At 36.9% G+C, this 17902-nt stretch overlaps 1 protein-coding gene across 1 annotated transcript; it reads left to right on the forward strand.

Annotated features, from left to right (window-relative positions):
• Nucleotides 1-15222: 15222 nt before the first annotated feature.
• On the forward strand, nucleotides 15223-17322 carry LOC125674470 (uncharacterized). The gene is made up of 2 exons (XM_056160248.1): nucleotides 15223-15307; nucleotides 15506-17322. The coding sequence occupies exon 2, from the start codon at nucleotides 15512-15514 to the stop codon at nucleotides 17189-17191; it is 1680 nt and encodes a 559-aa protein (XP_056016223.1). The 5' UTR covers nucleotides 15223-15307; nucleotides 15506-15511; the 3' UTR covers nucleotides 17192-17322.
• Nucleotides 17323-17902: the final 580 nt, after the last annotated feature.

Genomic DNA, 17902 nt, shown 5'->3' on the forward strand with positions numbered 1-17902 from the left:
ATAATAGGTGTAGTAGAGTTTAAAAAACATGTAACATTCTTGATAAACTAGTGTTAGAATATTTTAAAAATGCAGTTTGACCAATGGCTATTTTATTTAAATATACACCATGTACTTTAACTTAAAAAAATGGGGGGGGGGCTATGAACGTTTATGTTCCAGTAATCTCGCACTTGCTCACGAGACTTGTGCATTTTCTTACCAATGACGCACAAGAGTCATTAAAGCGCGATAACTCTAATGGGCTGGTAATGAGAAGTATTATTAATTCACAACGGAATGGAGTCCAACTGCACGCCACACGGTGACGGTAAGTTTGTGCTATTAAAGTGCTGAAACGTGTATACACATGTAAATACGATGATAACAATGTTAAAATGTACAGTTACGTGTATGAACAAGGAGAATGCATGTCAAGACCAGTGTATAAATATAATATCAGTAAAATCTTAACTCTTCTTACAGGTGTAAGTACAGGATGAGATGAAAAATAATGAGACAGAGTAAAACGAAAAGACAAGATGTTGTGAGCAGCAGATGAGTATGCATACACAAAATGCACTATGTCTTTACAAATTGTGTAGAATTACAAAATTCACTCTTCTGAATAAATCTGAAATATACTGAGTTTTACTTTCTTTTCTTTCACTCAAACTTGTACTATGAAAGGTGTAGATAACGAACAGTGATCAATCTCATAACTCCTATAAGCAATACAAAATAGATTGTTGGGAAAATACGGACCCCTTGTGCCTAGAAGGAGCAGGCATTTATCTATCTCTTCTAAAACATTCCAATTCCCCATCTACTCTTTCACACATTTCAAACCTCTCATCGCATGAAAAAATATTTCTCACCCTCGCTCCTTGCATGTTTTAAGTCTTTCTAGCTCTCTCTTTAACCCCCGGTTCTCCCTCTCTAGCTTGCGTCTCAACGCTCTCCCTTTTCCCATTCAAACGTCTCACAGCCAATTCTCTCACACTTTCTAATTCCGAAATATATTGTTCAATGGTAGAAATAAAATCTAAAAAAAATTTCTTATCTGTAGAAGCAGAAGATTCATGGATCGAACTTAAATGATTCACCTGGGTCTGCACATCACTGGATGTCTATGAATGAAGAGTCGCTGATGATGATGGGGGAGGAAAGATGAAAGTACTGATGACGATGACAACGGAACGGAAGTTTACGACAAGGGCAGTTGTGATGAAGAAACTGGGTCACAGGCCACATAGTTGATAGGGAATATGAACGGAGCCGGAAGGAAATTAACAAATTTGTAGCTGCCTGGATCGATGAAATTCGGATTGGCCTGGATTTTTTGTCTGCATCTAACAAGGACGCCCTCTACCGAATCGGTCTGAAAATGATGCAAAACACGTAGGTGATATATAAGTATGGCATGACATGAGAGGAGAGTGAAAGATGACATTCTGAGGATTATGTTTGGTGTCCCAGTGACGTTGGTAAGATTTCGTGGATGCAAAAGTAGATACAACACAGGCTTTTATGGAACAGGACATGCCTGGAGTGAATACAATAGGACTCACCACAGCATTCAACAAGGAATCTGCAAACACCCTCTTCAAACATAACCTCTAGAACATCCATAGCTATCAACAACATTATTGAATTCTTAATGAATGACCAACAAATCAAGTGTTCTGACAAAGGGATGCATGTATCAATTGTGCAATTAGAATTCAAACACCAAGCACTTGCTTTATTCATGATTATAACGACAAGCCTTAACTATGCAATTCGGTTTACAATAACCTGTCAGTGTAACAATCACATGTGTATCAGGCTAGCTTCATGGTCCTTTAAATTTCAATTCATCAGCATTATCTATAATTCTGTTAAAACGCGGTCAATAAGACGCATTGATAATGAGCTATTCCCGTGTGTGCTGTCATGGAACGAAGCACTTTTTTTTTTTTTTTGCATCAAGTTTGAGGCTGCTTTTTTGGTAGTGCTACTGGACTATCTCATAACTCGGGCAGGAAAAAAGACCATGGTGAATATATTTAGTATATTTTATCATATTAGTCTGCTTATTTCTTTAAAAGGTCTTATTCTATAGTTGACCTATACCAGAATATTACCTTGGCTAACATTCACCTGTGTGAGGTCAGACAGGTGTGATAGTAGTGGACTTTTGCGAGAAGGGCTGACTTTTACAATCAACGGCTGACTTTGACACAAGCTTAATATACGGATACCATTTCGTGATATATCTGTACATACATGAATAAGTGATGAACCGATGCAATGTACAGAAGAATTAGTTGTCCAAAGAGTATCGAGTTCTTCCGGTTCATTTCCATACTCGGATTATTTCTGTAACAGTAAAGTCTATATGACCTAATATCCCCATATATTCCTCCTGTACCCCCACTCCCATGAGGATCCGGGTTAGAATAGGCCCTCAGTTCCACTTGCTTGTCGTAGAAGGCGATTGAATAGGGCAGTCCTTCGGATGAGACCGCAAAATACGAGGCCCCATGTCACAGCAGGTGTGGCACGAGAAATATCCGTCCTTGCCCAAAAGCCATAAGCGCTGAGCATAGGCCAAAATTTCGCAGCCCTTCACCAGTAATGGTGACGTCTTCTCTTGGGGGGCGTTAAACAATATTCAATCAACCAATCAATCAATCCTACACCCCCAGAGCCTTAATGATGAGTCAAAAATTGATCAATGTTAAAGCATCTTCCTTACAACCTCACATGTGTAATAAAGATATAGGCCTCTACCGAAATTGTAGATTGAAAATGATCTCCGATCTAAACGTACTGACTCCAGGGCAAGGCCAAACTTGGTATATATAATGTTTATGTGTAAACCATTTTTAAATGTCTTTCAAAACGTTATTGATAGCATAAATCGTCTTTAATGCTATGCTGTTGGCGTCTTGTTAGTTAAATATTTTAGATGAAATAATTATAATTCCATCCCCGCTAAGTTCTGTTTTTATATGTCAGTATTGAAAAAAAATCATCAGGGACGGGGACCAGACTGATGGTTTTCATAACGTACTAGGATTACTTTGCAATATTTACATCCAATATTCGTGTTTATTATCAATGAAAACCGAATACGTACTGATGCTTACTCCTCCTAGGCACCTGATCCCACCTCTGGTGTGTCCAGGGGTCCGTGTTTGCCCAACTATCTATTTTGTATTGCTTGTAGGAGTTATGAGATTGATCACTGTTCGTTATCTTCACCTTGCATAGAATGAATAGATATAAAAACCAACGGGGTTCGAATTGACTGCTACGTAACATGGCTATCTTTAAAAACGAAATCATCTGAAGTTGCGAGTTTTCGGTTCACCTGGGGATTTGATAAATGTTTGGACAAAAATGTACTAGGAAAATATGCTAGGAATTTTTTAATAGTATGATGCCAGAATACAAAGACCTGCGCCGTAAATCGGAAGGTTTTTATAAGGGGTGGATATGTAGCTCTCTGGTATGACCAACTATTTTCCAAGAGAGCTACAGATCTGTATTAGTGTAGATGCACATGTAATTCCAAATTGTCGGTACTCTTAGCACGCAGTGTTGTATCTGTGTGTTTGATTGAATAAACCTGTATAACAATTTCACATTTTATGATAAAAGAAAACGCAAACCTCCTGCATAATAAACTTACATGTACATTCGATTTATCATGTTGCGATGACCTTTTTGTAAAGTTTGAACATGAATCAATGTATCTGTGCGAGTTAAGATTTTACATCTACAATGTATGTATGCATGCAAAAATGAAATGAATTGTTTTTATTTTTTAATAATTGTCAGATAAATGAAAAAAGTTCATGTAGTTTAAAGCCTAATAGTCGAACTATAATATTGTAACGTACAGTGATCAGAACACCCTCACCATTGCTTAGAAAATTACTACCATACCAGTAGAAACGCTACATGTAAAACTTATACGGTACCAATTTTGATGCACCAGATGCGCATTTCGACAAATAATGTCTCTTCAGTGATGCTCAACGGAAATGTTTGAAATCCGAAATAACTATGAAGTTTTGGAGCTAAATATTGCCAAAAACAGCGTGCCAAAAAAGTGGAACCAAATTCGTCCAAGGATAAGAGCTATGTAGCTCTCTAGCGAAGCAGTAGAAATTCCCTACATACTGTTCGCTACACTTCCTGCGCTCAGGGAAGTTTCGTTCCGAAGCTTAGCATGTATCTTCTCTGATTGTTTGGCACCTCTTCGGCAAAGGCATCCACCGTTCACGACGACAACCGCCGTGGTCCCGGGGCAAAACCCCATCCGTACATGGACACAAAGTCCAAGAGATACTTTATCTGAAACAGGCCTCCCACAAAACATCAGTCACTACCCTGCCATGATTTTGTAACGTGCAGCGGTTTGAACACGCTCGACTTTGCTTTTGCGTGATCAAGAAAAATCACCCAAAAAAGGTAGTTCAAGAGCGAAGCAGTAGAAGTTCCCTGTATAAATGCCAGCAAGTCGATATTACATATATTTATCGATATCGTGCTTTCATACCATACGCAGGTTTAAATGTCCAAGTCGGTCGTTGATTGTGAAAGTCAGCCCTTCTCGCAAAAGTCCAGTGAGAGCACTAAATAACTATTTTCTATCGATAGCATATAATTTCTATTGTGTTATTTATATAGCCTATTTTAAGCGTGTTTGCTTGGCACTTTGAACTTTTTTGTAAAATCATTTAAATGTCTTGAGCGGAAGTTAATATCAGGAAGTTGAGCGCCATATTGGTTTTGTTATTGTTTACATGTTACCATGTAAGTCAACTTTGATTTTATATAGAGAGACACTTTTTAATTATTATTTATTAAAACGTTATAGACATATATTCATGTTGCCTATTCATATTGCCTATACACTCATGTTGTCAGTAGAGATCATTTTATTAGTTGAAAATTGTTGCGCTATGACTTGAGTCATGTGATGCCGGTGGCGGATCCACGAGGGAAGGAAGGATCCACGAGGGACTGTGTGATGCCATCCATTGACAAAGTCCAGGATCACAGCCCCGGAAAAACTCCGTGGTGGATCAGTGCAATAGGACAGTCCAGGAAATAAGGAGTTCATTGAGGGAGCTAAGGGGATGAACACTCCGATTATTGAGCGTACATTAGGAACACTGAACTGTTCACATAAGTTAAGCAACAAGTCAGTATACATTCATAGAAATATGTCTGCCTTAATGTTATAACTGTTGGATTTTTGTGTGGAAAATATATAAGTAGATGGGGTTGTTTTTTGAATTTGAATTGAATGAAAGTGAGTGTGAGAGGGAGTGTATGGGAGTGAGTTGTTGTAAATATATACCTAATTTCTGTTTGTGTAGATAAATTCATAAATTGAAACAGTCTTGAGTGTTATTTGGAGAGGCCCTGACTCATCCACGCTACAGTCAGTATAATCAGTAAATAACATTCCTTGTAATTACAATTCCTTAATAATCTAATAACCATAATCGATACTAATATACTATGCTTCAACTCCTTAAAGGTAAACTTTATTCAAGAGCACCATTGTAGTGAATAATTTACTATTCATATGTACACGAGTACTCAGGGGACAATAACTCATATATATTAATGTAACAAATCCCTGGTCTATATTAGAATAGCCATATTGTCTAGGTATCCCTATATATAGTGTCAATAAGAACTAATTACACTTTCACAATAGTACACGTATATATGAACTACACATATTAGTTAAGGTCAATGATCATTTTGAGAAGAAATGTAATGAAAATGAGTGAGGATAGCTAGTGATGATGACATAATGACATGAAGTAGATGGAATGATGTATTAATTCATGATGAAAATATCATAGGTGGTTTTACAATTCTTCCGTGTCTAGTAACCATAGTATATTTAGGAGAGTCCGTATTTTCGTCTTGCGATGCCACAAGGCTGCTTTCTTAGACATTCAGGGATTCGGGACATTCATTTTATTCATAAAATTGATCTGGTTCAAACTGACCTTCTCTACGAGAACTTGCTGGAGGTTCATCCCAGTAGAACTTTAAGTGATCTACGTGGACAACTATCTGAGTTTGTTTTGACAGCATTCTACCAAATAAATGACTGTACCTATTTGTTTTACGTCTTTGTAAGGATCACGCCAACCAGGACCTATTTTTTGTTTAGCCTAAGGAGGATTCCACCTTCAAAATAAATCATTAATATCTTCTAGGTTTCAAGTTTTCATCATGAATTTTTTTCTGCCTCCTGAATGCAGCATTCAATTTTTGACCTGTATGCTCAAAAGCAGACGTTAAAACTTCTTGAACAAATTCCACATATCATGAGATTGATCACTGTTCGTTATCTTCACCTTGCATTCAGGATCACGAGGTGTTCTCTCATAATTTGGCGGGCTACCAATGAGAATATATATAAGAAAGTCACTTCACGACCTAACATTAGTAAATGAGGTGAGGATTTGGTGCTATCGTGATCCGCAGTCCTATATGTCATTATGACATAGGGAAGATGATCGTTCCAGTCGCTCCTTTGCTTATTTACGAAGAGAGATAGCATTTGTTGGAGAGTGCGATTAAATCTCTCTACCAGCCCATCGGATCAGGGTCTATATGGTGTGGTGTGTGTCTTGGTTATAGCAAGCTTACGACACAATTCTGAAAATAAATGTGATTCAAATTTGTGACCCTGATATGTGTGAATGCAACGCAGTTTGTCAAAGCGACAAATACATTCATTAATCAGTACCTCGTCAACAGTTTGAGTGGTGTTATCATGTATAGCATATTCTTCTTTCCATTTGATAAAATAGTTACCAATGACTATGATATATTCATTCTGATGTGCATGGGTAATGGTCCCATAATGTAGATCACAACGCATTCTAAGGGTTGATATGTAGGGCAATGCTGAATAGGCGACTTGCCTAAGCCAGGGCCAGCTTTCCGTCGTGCACACACAGTGAAACATTTACACAATCTTTCTACATCTGATGTCATACCTGGCCAGTAAAACCTTCTGCAAATTGAATTCAATGTTTTAGCTCGACCGAAATGTCCTGCAGTGGGTATGATGTGCAACTGATACATATCTTTGCGCATCGATTTAGGTGCAATGAGAAGCAATGTACTGGTAGGATTGGATGTATAAACCCATTCTCGATACAAGACATTGTTCTTCATTAATAGGTTTTCCTTTTGACTCCATAGTTGACGTATATCAATACTGGTTCAATATTTTTAGGTAGTTTTTTTTTTTTACTTTGTTCCTTATTAGGTTAATTACTACTTTGATACAAGGATCTTTTGCTTGAAGTTTAGTTTCTTCTCAATCACCCCATGGATTTAACCAATTTACATTTAGTATGGAAGGAATTGATTGATTATTCGATTGACTTTGTATTATGGTGGATATTTTACACTCGCATTCTTCCCGACAACATTTACGTCTGGGTTTCCGTGACAGAACGTCTGTATTAACATGCAACGAACCCTTTCGATGTTGTATTTCAAAGTCGTAGATGTCTAGAGTAGAAATCCATCCAGCGACCATACCCTCTGGTTCTTTACAATTTCGTGGCAATTTCAAGGAGAATGGTAAATATGAAGTGTAAACTTCCCCATAGGTAGTGCCTAAATTGTTTGACAAACACGACGACAGCTAAAAGCTCGTGATGTGTAGTACAATACTGACGCTGAGTTTTAGAAAACGTTTTACTTCTAATTTTCTTCGCCCTTTTGTATTTGCCATAAAACGCTCCCATGCCGTAATTTGAGGCATCAGTATTAGGTATGACTGCATCATTCTGTTTCGGATAAGCCAAAATTGGCGCAGAAAATAATAGTTTCTTGAGCGTACTAAACGCCGTTTCGCATTTATCGTCCCAAACAAATGTTACGTTTTCTGTAGTAAGTTTATGCAGTGGAGATTTCACCGTCGCAAAGTCTGGAATAGAATAATAAACATGTCCAAGAAATGAAATTTCATCTGGAAATAAAATGCATTTTTAGGTTTTAGCTTACAATTGGCTTCCCTAAACCGACTGAAGACCGTAATTAAATCGAACAATGTTTCATCAAACGTTCTACCAAAGACTATCACGTCGGCTAGATAAACTAGACAGCATTCTCATTGTAAATTTTGAAGGATTACCCCTATTAACCGTTCGAAAGTAGCTGGACTGTTTATCAGGCCAAAAGGCATTACCTTGAATTAATGAAGTCCCTTGTGAGTGGCAAATGCGGTTTTAGGTTTATCATATTCAGTCATTGCTACTTGCCAATACCCACTAGCCATGCCAAGTGTACAAAAAAAATTAGCCAATGCGTATAGCTTGCAATAATCAATGCAAACACGAGTGCTACCATCTTTCTGCTTTATTAGTACTGTGGAAGATGCCCAAAGAGAGCAAGTTTGTTCAATTACGTCTTGATCTAGCATGGTTTTCATTTCTTTCCTTTTTTTGGCAATTTCTTTTTGAACTATAGGAAGTCTTCTGGGCGGTAATTCTATTAGTTTGTGATTACCGGTATCTATAGTGTGACTAACGTTTTTCGTACGTCCCAACTTGCCATCTGAACTCACAAATATATCAAAATATTGATACAAGCACGATACTAACTTAGTTTTCTGTTCCTCAGAGAGTTCTGATGAGATGTTGTCTACCATCATATTCAAATGATCAGGTAACGAGTTACCTAAGTCACAATCGGATTCAATGTCAACTATTCGCATTAAAAACTGAAGTGGACAAAACACCTTGAAACGTACCGGTAGCTATGTGAGAATCTTTCCGTACTTTTACAGGGTTTAAAATGGAGAATAGAACTCCGTCGTTCTGAACATCTACAAGAGAATTTGGAACATCAGCTCAACGATACCTTCGTTACTTGTAGAACTCAAGTTTACTACTGAACCCTTTAAAACATTTCCGTCTAACCCGCTATAGTAATATCATCTTCAAGATATACTCTTGCGCAGCTTAAATTTTCTTCACTCCCAAGGGTTAATTGAAAGGCGAGGGATATACGAACTCCATCTCTTAAATCAAACAGCATCTTTTTTTGAGCTAAGAAATGAATGCCCATTATATCCGAGAGTCCCCCTAATTCAGATATTTTCACTAGAATCGACAATAATTGATTTTCAAGCGACAAAGCTACTTGGGTCTTTCCATACACATGTAACGATTCACCATCCGCGGTTTTCAGTTGTAAAGTCACTCTCTCCAACGATTGATCACAAAGATAGAGTTAAAAATTTCTGTTGATGCAAGGTGAAGATAACGAACAGTGATCAATCTCATAACTCCTACAAGCAATACAAAATAGACAGTTGGGCAAACACGAAATAAAGGACACCACAGAGTCGTCCACTTCTGCTTCATACTTAGATATTTTATTGAAAGTAGACATTAACGGCAAACTAACAACTCAACTGTATGACAAACGGGATGATTTCAGCTTCTCCATCGTCAACTTCCCACATTTATGTAGCAATATTCCATTATCACCTGAATATGGTGTTTATATATCTCAACTGATTCGACATGCAAGAGCTTGTTCTGCGTATAGTCAGTTTTTAAATCGAGGTAAGCTACTGACAAACAAGTTGATGGTACAGGGATTTCAACAATCTCGATTGAAGTCAGCAATTTGCAAATTATATGTTATACCGATCTACTTCGTCAGTACAACCTCGCATTGGGTCAAATGCTGTCTGACGTGTTTCATACCAATTGTTAAGCCGTTCTTGGCACACTGATTTTGACTGCGGATAACTCCGTTTACCTGATCAGGATATAGGGCTCACGGCGGGTGTGACCTGTCAACAGGGGATGCTTAATCCTCCTAGGCACCTAATCCCACCTCTGGTGTGTCCAGGGGTCCGTGTTTGCCCAACTATCTATTTTGTATTGCTTATAGGAGTTATGAGATTGATCACTGTTGGTTATCTTCACCTTGCATGGAAAGTTAACGATGGATAATCTGAAATCATCCCGTTTGTCATAAAGCTGAGTTGTTAGTTTGCCATTAATATCTATTTTTAATAAAATATCTAACCGTCAGAGCAGTAGACGACTTTGTGGTGTCTTTTAATTCGAGTTCACTGGGATATATTTAATCGACATATGAATGTTAATTATTATTTTCAATAAATTATATATCGTTGATATATGTAAATGTCGAATCGAAGGCCATAGCAAGAGATTTTTTCTTCTCACGTCGAAGTTTCTGAATAAATTCTGCTTCTTACGAATATAAAAACAGGTCAACTAATAAGGAGCACAATTCGTGTTCATGAAAAATCCGACAGACTGTTGGAAGACTTCATAATCAAGACCACGGAAATATCGTCAATGAAGAACTGTAGCAGTTTCTAAATTTCAACTTCAGAACACTTGTGCGTGGAATCAGAGTGGTGTTTAACAAAGTCATTGAATGACTGATCACTAGATATGAATATTTTCGGTTTCCGTTTTTGTTGAAGAAGTAACTGTCTATGATATCTTTAAGTCTAGTCTGTAATTCATTGTGAGGAATTGTCGTGTAAAGGGTTGAAAAGTCATGTTTTGATGTTGTTGATCTGAGAAAAGATTATCGATTTCAAGTTTACTACAGGTCTTTAGAGTTGTTTGGAATTTAGATTTATATCACTTCTGGCATACGTAGTTCCACAGTAAGTTTGAAGTTTCTCCTTCACAGCTGTTAATATTTTCGTGAGGATCAAAGATAGGGGCTTCGTAGAGCACTTATTGGATCCAGCGATGTATCTTTGTAAGAGTTTTAAGTAGTTTAGGAATCCAGTACTGGCACGGTAACTCATATTCATTCAAACCACCAACTGATATAGCATATTTAATTGTTTGATCTCTTCTGGTTTACGAAACACGGAAGGGTAGATAGTACTTACATTTGTTTTGATATGTCTAATGCGGTATTTTAATATTTCTCTTATACCTTTAATCCATTCTGACAATGTATTAAGCTCTTCTTTCTCATAATCAGCCCATCGTCTGGCATAATATTCGACAGAATTCATAGTAGAGATCACGTTCAGTCGCCAATTATTATAAGACCGAGATTATATGCATTTAGGACCTTTTAGAATTAGTGATTTGATGTCCTCATTTTCAACTATATTCAGGATATGGGGCTCACGGCGGGTGTGACCGGTCAACAGGGGATGGTTACTCCTCCTAGGCACCTGATCCCACCTCTGGTGTGTCCAGGAGTCCGTGTTTGCCCAACTATCTATTTTGTATTGCTTGTAGGAGTTATGAGATTGATCACTGTTCGTTATCTTCACCTTGCATATCAATATCACCAATAATGACATGGCCACCTGGACTATAATTGAAAGAAGATGAAAAACAAGGTGGACTAGTATAAAATGATCTATATACATGTATAGGCACTGCAAAGGTTGTTTATAATTAAAACGTTTGGATGCAACAGTAGAAGTATACTTGTAGGAAATACGGATGTGGACTTGAACTTGAAATAAGTTGGAATACACGAGTGAACTTTTTTATGACGGAGAATGTTGCTTATTTTTACGGCATATATTCCTTTATTTGTAAAATTCAGTTTAAGGAACTAGCGGCATGATTTGGAAGGAATATCATCCATGACCCGTGGTGGTTTAAAGAGCCTGTGATTAACAATATCAGTCAGGTGTTCAAAAATTCAAGTATAGACTAGCTCTGGCTATTACAAATAATGTATGTAAACCTCTCAATGGAACAGAGTAAAGTTTTGTACGAATATAACATGAACCTAATTGTCTGTTGACGTAAGGTAAAAGTGAATCAAACGTGACATCGTTTATATTTGGCCTTTTATATGAACAATGTCCATGGCCACAATTAAACAAGGACTTCACTTATGTTTTAATTTGTGTCCAGGGGTTCGTGTTTGCCCAACAATCTATTTTGTATTGCTTGTAGGAGTTATGAGATTGATCACTGTTTTTTATCTTCACCTTGTATACAGACTTAATTCAATGCGTTAATTACAATCATATGAAGACGTGACTTAGAACCAATTCAATACACGTTTACGCTGAAGATGATATGGACTTTCTATTTTTATATGGAATTTCGTACATTTGAAAAAATCTATTTTGTACGTAACATCAAAATAATGATACATTCCAGAATTCACCAGCTACTTTTGACGCTATGTGATGTTATGTTGATGAGCACAGCACCTGTTGAGGGAGGAGAAAAGGAGAGGTAAATGAGAGGAATAGAACGACAGGCACAGACAGACAGAGAAAGACAGACAGAGAGACACGGACAGGAAGAGAAAGAGAATAAGAGAAGGGGTAAGAGAGGGAGGTGTAAATATGAAACCCCTATGTAGAAGTTCCCTCTATACTCCCTATATTTCGGTCAAGGATTATGAATTCTTTTTCACACAGACTTACCCTGATGTGTTTCGAATACAGACAGTCTGACAGGAGAGGAATAAATGGATCCATCAATCGACAGTGGAGGTATTTCGTGGCCAACAGGCGGCCCCTCCTCAGACACAGACACAAAAGTTGGAGACCAAACTCCACCAGGACATGAATATTGGTCTTCTTACTCAGTCTGGGCTTCTCTCCTCCATGTTATGGTTCAACTGGCAACATAAGACAACTTGGAGGTTGAAAAAACTGTCCTTTTTTTTAGGTTCTCCTTTGGACTTCTCACTGAAAACCAAATGTGTTGATGAAAATCAATCCTTATGCTTTACAGAGACTACTTTGATCTTTGACCTACATCACCGGCAAAAATGAGCTATATCAGAATTATTATCTTTCTTTTGTGTTATTGAAATTGGAGATGTACCTCTGTTTATCTGATAGTTGTGGAAAGGATTCAGTAACCAGACCGTGAGTAAATATCATCAAGGCCTCCGTTTCCAGCTCGGTATTGTCCAGTAATCTTGTCACGACTTTCTATAGAACGTCTTGTAAATTTCTTGCTATAGTATGACTGTGTGTAGAGACCAAAACCTCGAAAGAAAATTTTGTTTCCTTCAGATTTTATTCATGACAAATTCATCTACAGTTACATCAGCGATACAAGCATAACAGATACAACAGGATGTGTTTGTGAAGCACCAATCCCCCTTAACCACAAGGTCAAAGTCACAAGGGCAAAAACCTTGGTACCCAAATAAAGGTCTTGTCACAAGGACTGCACGTGTGAAATCTGAATGCCCTATTCAAATGTCATGCATAATTTTAGCAAACTTGAATCAACACTGCATAAGGAAGATTTCATTCAAATGTAGACTTTTAAGGACCATTGATTCTTCAAAAGAAGACTTTTAATGATTTTCTCTATATATTTGTATGTAAAACTTTAATCCCCTATTGTAGGCCCATCCTACCATCAGGGGTCATGTTTTTTTTTCAAACTTCAATCTCCACCATATCATAAAGCTTTTTAAAGTAAATATCGGCCCAGTGGTGGTAATTGAGGAGATTTTTAAAAGATCTCACCCTATTTTGTATTTTTGTGATGTAATTATCTCCCCTTTGAAGGGGATATGACCCATCAAACTTGACACCCTTCACCCAAGGATGCTTTTTGCCAAGTGTGGTTAAAATTGGCCCAGTGGATCTGGAGAAGATGTCGAAAATGTAAAAAGTTTACGAACAGACGGACAGACGACGGACCACAGGAAATCAAAGAAGCTCACTTGAACTTTCAGGTCAGATGAGCTAAAAACTATATGCCCCCAAATCTTCAATTACTGGGGCATACATTTTTCCAAAAACAAATTTAAACAAAAGGCCCACAGGCCTTATCGGACACCTGAGTTCTAGTGAAAAATTATTACTACTCCCAAGGGCTATGGAATTTAGAAAAAGAAATCCTGTAATAAATATCTAAGCTAAATTCTAATGTTCAGCAACATCATAAAACAAGACGTGTTCTTAGAACTTTAATGCCCGCAAAACTGCATACACTGATATAAGGCTTTACATAATGTAAAACTTATACGGTACCAATTTTGATGCACCAGATGAGCATTTCGACAAATAATGTCTCTTCAGTGATGCTCAACCGAAATATTTGAAATCCGAAATAACAATGAAGTTTTAAAGCTATTATAGCCAAAAACAGTATAATAGGAATATTAATTAACATTAAAACATTGAAAGATATGATTAATTGGGACCCATCCTAGAGTCAAAACCCTAGGTTGTGAAATTCACCATTTTTGTACATCATTTTCTGTTATTCCTAAGTATGCATAAATTTAGATTTTATACAGTATCAAAAAACTTAAACATCAATACTATACACTAAGTTTGGCCCCACACTGGGGTTAGAACCCGTACCCCGGGGATTATCAAATTTACAATTTTGTTAAAGGACCACCTGCTCTTTTTAAATATATATTTACTTTCAATCAAGTATCAATAGCGCCAAAGAAGACGTTATTTAAGTGGTTTACAGATAAACATTATATAATAAATTTGGCACCACCCTGCAGAAGTTAGAACCTCTACCCCGGGGGTCGCGAAATTTATAATTTTGGTAGAGGCTTTCATGCTCTACATTACTATGCATTTAGTTTTTCTTACATGTGTGCGGTTCTTGAGAAGATTTTTGAAAATTAGTCAATTTTTCAGTTTTCGCCCCACCCTTAGGGCCCCAGGGGTGCAGGAATCCTGAAATTTACAATGTTTGTGCCTCTTGTCCTAAAGATGTTTCATACCAAATGTTCAATTGTTAACGCACGACGCATAACGACAACCAATTTCAAGAGTAAACTCGGATAACCTAAAAAATTATTGTACTTGTTTCACATGAGTGAAAAATTCTCGAGTGAGATGTTAAGCAAGATACAATCAATCAATACTTGTTTATCTTTATAAGATTCAACTATTCTTCACTACACAATATAAATTAGTGTGGAAACTCAATGACAAGTATCTCAATTCTGTTCAACAGAATAGCAGTTTTAAGAAAAACTCGTACATTTCAGAAAGATATAAATCTTTCAAAATGTAATAATTTAGCATAGATTGTTTTGCATTGTATATTAAACATATCATGGACCCCAACACACTGTTTAAATCCAAATGTCCTGTAGGAAGACAGATAAATGCACCTGTATAGAGAAATCGTTATCTTGACACAATGTACAGCTAACACAGTAGGTAGGGTATTTAAATTCTTTATTAAGGAGTGTTGTATCTTTTGAATGCTTGATATACATCGCTGCACAGTAATGCCATTTTCTGATATCTTAAAGTACAAACTCGCCAACATAATTAAAACAGCAAATTAACAAGGTAAGAGAATATTGAAACATTATCTTAACTCAACAAGTTGAATGGTGAAAACATAAATTCCTCTCTAAATTTTTCATGATATTATTCATTATTATATAGCAAATGTTTTTAATTCTCCACTGTGTATATCTTTATTTACATCGTAAATCAGAATAATAATTAACCATTGTAATTCTTTCATTGTCTTACACAAAGCAGTTTGCAATGGCAACATCAGATCCATTTGCCAGAGCACAAGATGTCAAACGCTGTCAGTTATGTCCCGGCAAACAGAGAAAGTCTGCAGCAGAAATCGTGTGTAACACCTGCCACGTCAACCTCTGTAAACACTGTGTAGGACATCACATGATCACAAATCCCAACATACGCCACGATGTTATCACTTTTCATTTCAAAATCTTAGAAATCATTCCACCCCAGTGTAAATTACACCAAGAACAGAACTGCGAAATGTTCAGTGAAAAATGTGATTCCCCAATTTGTCAGAAATGTCTTGCCTCTGGATCTCATGAAAACCACGATATGTCAAAGACTTCAGAAATTCACAGTTTTAAAAAACAGCTGATAGAAAAAGACACAAACGAACTTAGAAGTAAGATTGCACCTGTGTTCGAATCCATTCTCTCTGAAATAGAGGAAATGTTGTCAAATGTTCTCCAAAAACATGGAGAAAGACAAAAATTCATTACTGAATTCGGCAAAAGATGTCATACACTTATAGACATTGTTATCAACAGATATTTATGTGATTCAAAGAAGACAGCAAAACAAGATGATGACGCCATTCAAACTTTGCAATCCGAGTTCGAAAAATTACAATCAACAATACAATCAGCTATACATGAAAACCATTCTATCCAGGCTTCCAACGATTTAGCCAAATTTACCAGTTATGCTTCAAGAAACAAGGAATTAAGGAATATTCCCCCTAGATTTGAATTAACAGTCCCACCATTGGATCTCAGAGAACTAACAGAAGAGGCACTGTGTCAGATTATTGGAGCCATTGCTCCCTCAATAAAGTCGATCATTCCAGGGCATATCCTGCAAGTCATTCCCCCAGTCTCCAGTTTCAATGAACCAAACAGAAAAGTATTAGAGAAGCCTCAAGTATTAACAGCTCTCAATACTGGTTATAGAAAGACTTACAAAGTATGCTGTATTCCTAACACAGATGAGTTCTATGTCTGTGGTGACAATAACATCATCAGACTCATGAACACCAAGGGGACAACAATGGAGGAGATCGTCACCGAGTCAGGAAATACTCCATATGATCTGACGGTCACCAGAGAGGGACATTTGGTGTACTCTGACTTGAAGGATAGAAGTATCAACAGACAGAAGAATGGCAAGATAGAATGTCTGATAAAACGAGAGGGCTGGATACCACGAGCCATCTGTCGCATCTCCACACACGACGTACTAGTTATCATGACGACTGATGATCGCAAAGAAAGTGAAATAGTCCGTTACTGTACTTCTACAACTACAAGGACACAATACAACGACAACGGCAAACCTGTATATTTTGATCCAGACTATGTTACCGAGAACAAGAACCTTGATTTTGTTGTCAGTAATTATAATACAAAGACAGTAATGGCAGTAGATAAGAAAGGCAAATTCAGGTTCAGCTATAATGGAAATTTAAAGAAATCATTTACTCCACGTGGTGTGACCACAGACAACATGTGCAACATCCTGATTGCTGACCGTGATAACCATGTTATACATATCATTGATCAGAACGGACAGTTCCTCCGGTACATAGACAACTGTAACTTACACCGACCATATGATCTCAGTACCGACAGCAATGACATGTTGTTTGTTACTGAAAGTGAATCTGGCATTGTGAAACAAATTAGGTATTTAGAATAAAAATTCAATTTTAAACTAATCTCATAGAAGAATAGAATATCCAATGTAAATTGTGCTATAATACTATAAATCACTGTGTGTCAATTGAAACTATCATTCAAGGGATTGTAAATAAAGATTTAAATTTGATGTTGTTGCAATGCTATCTATTATCTACTCCTTAGCACAAACAATGCATCAATTAATGTTTTTCCTCGTCTTCAGAATATATAACAGGGATATTACCCTGAAGTACCCCAAGTTGTTACGATATATTGACCATGACTCGAATAAATAACAGAAAAATCGGAATAATTTCCATAATAAGAAAATAACCATGATAATAGTAAGGAAGGTAGCGGAGAATTTATGACTTGTTAATATAATTCTTATGCAAAGTTGAAAATTGTGTCTCGTTGCAAATACCGTGACCGGCTGCAAGAAGCCAGATAGATAGACAACGGCCGGTGCAAGACAAAACTCCAAAGGTTGTCAAAGACAACCATGCGACGTTCCGCGCACCAAGAAAGATAACTCTGATAATGCGCGAAATTCTCCGCTATACTCCCCCTTCCGAAGGTCTTATGTCGAAGACATAAGTCTACAACACTGAATACTATAGTATATTTAATATTTCATATTGAACATATTATTCTAATTGAGATGAAAAACAAACAAAACAAATACAACTCAATATATAAACTCTAAAACTGATTATTATTTTATACTATA

The sequence above is a fragment of the Ostrea edulis genome, chromosome 3 (genome assembly GCF_947568905.1).
Source record: "Ostrea edulis chromosome 3, xbOstEdul1.1, whole genome shotgun sequence".
NCBI classification, from domain to species: Eukaryota; Metazoa; Mollusca; class Bivalvia; order Ostreida; family Ostreidae; genus Ostrea; species Ostrea edulis.

Excerpts from the sequence above, each read along its gene's own strand:
- LOC125674470 (XM_056160248.1), top strand. The coding sequence starts at position 15,512 with ATGGCAACATCAGATCCATTTGCCAGAGCACAAGATGTCAAACGCTGT.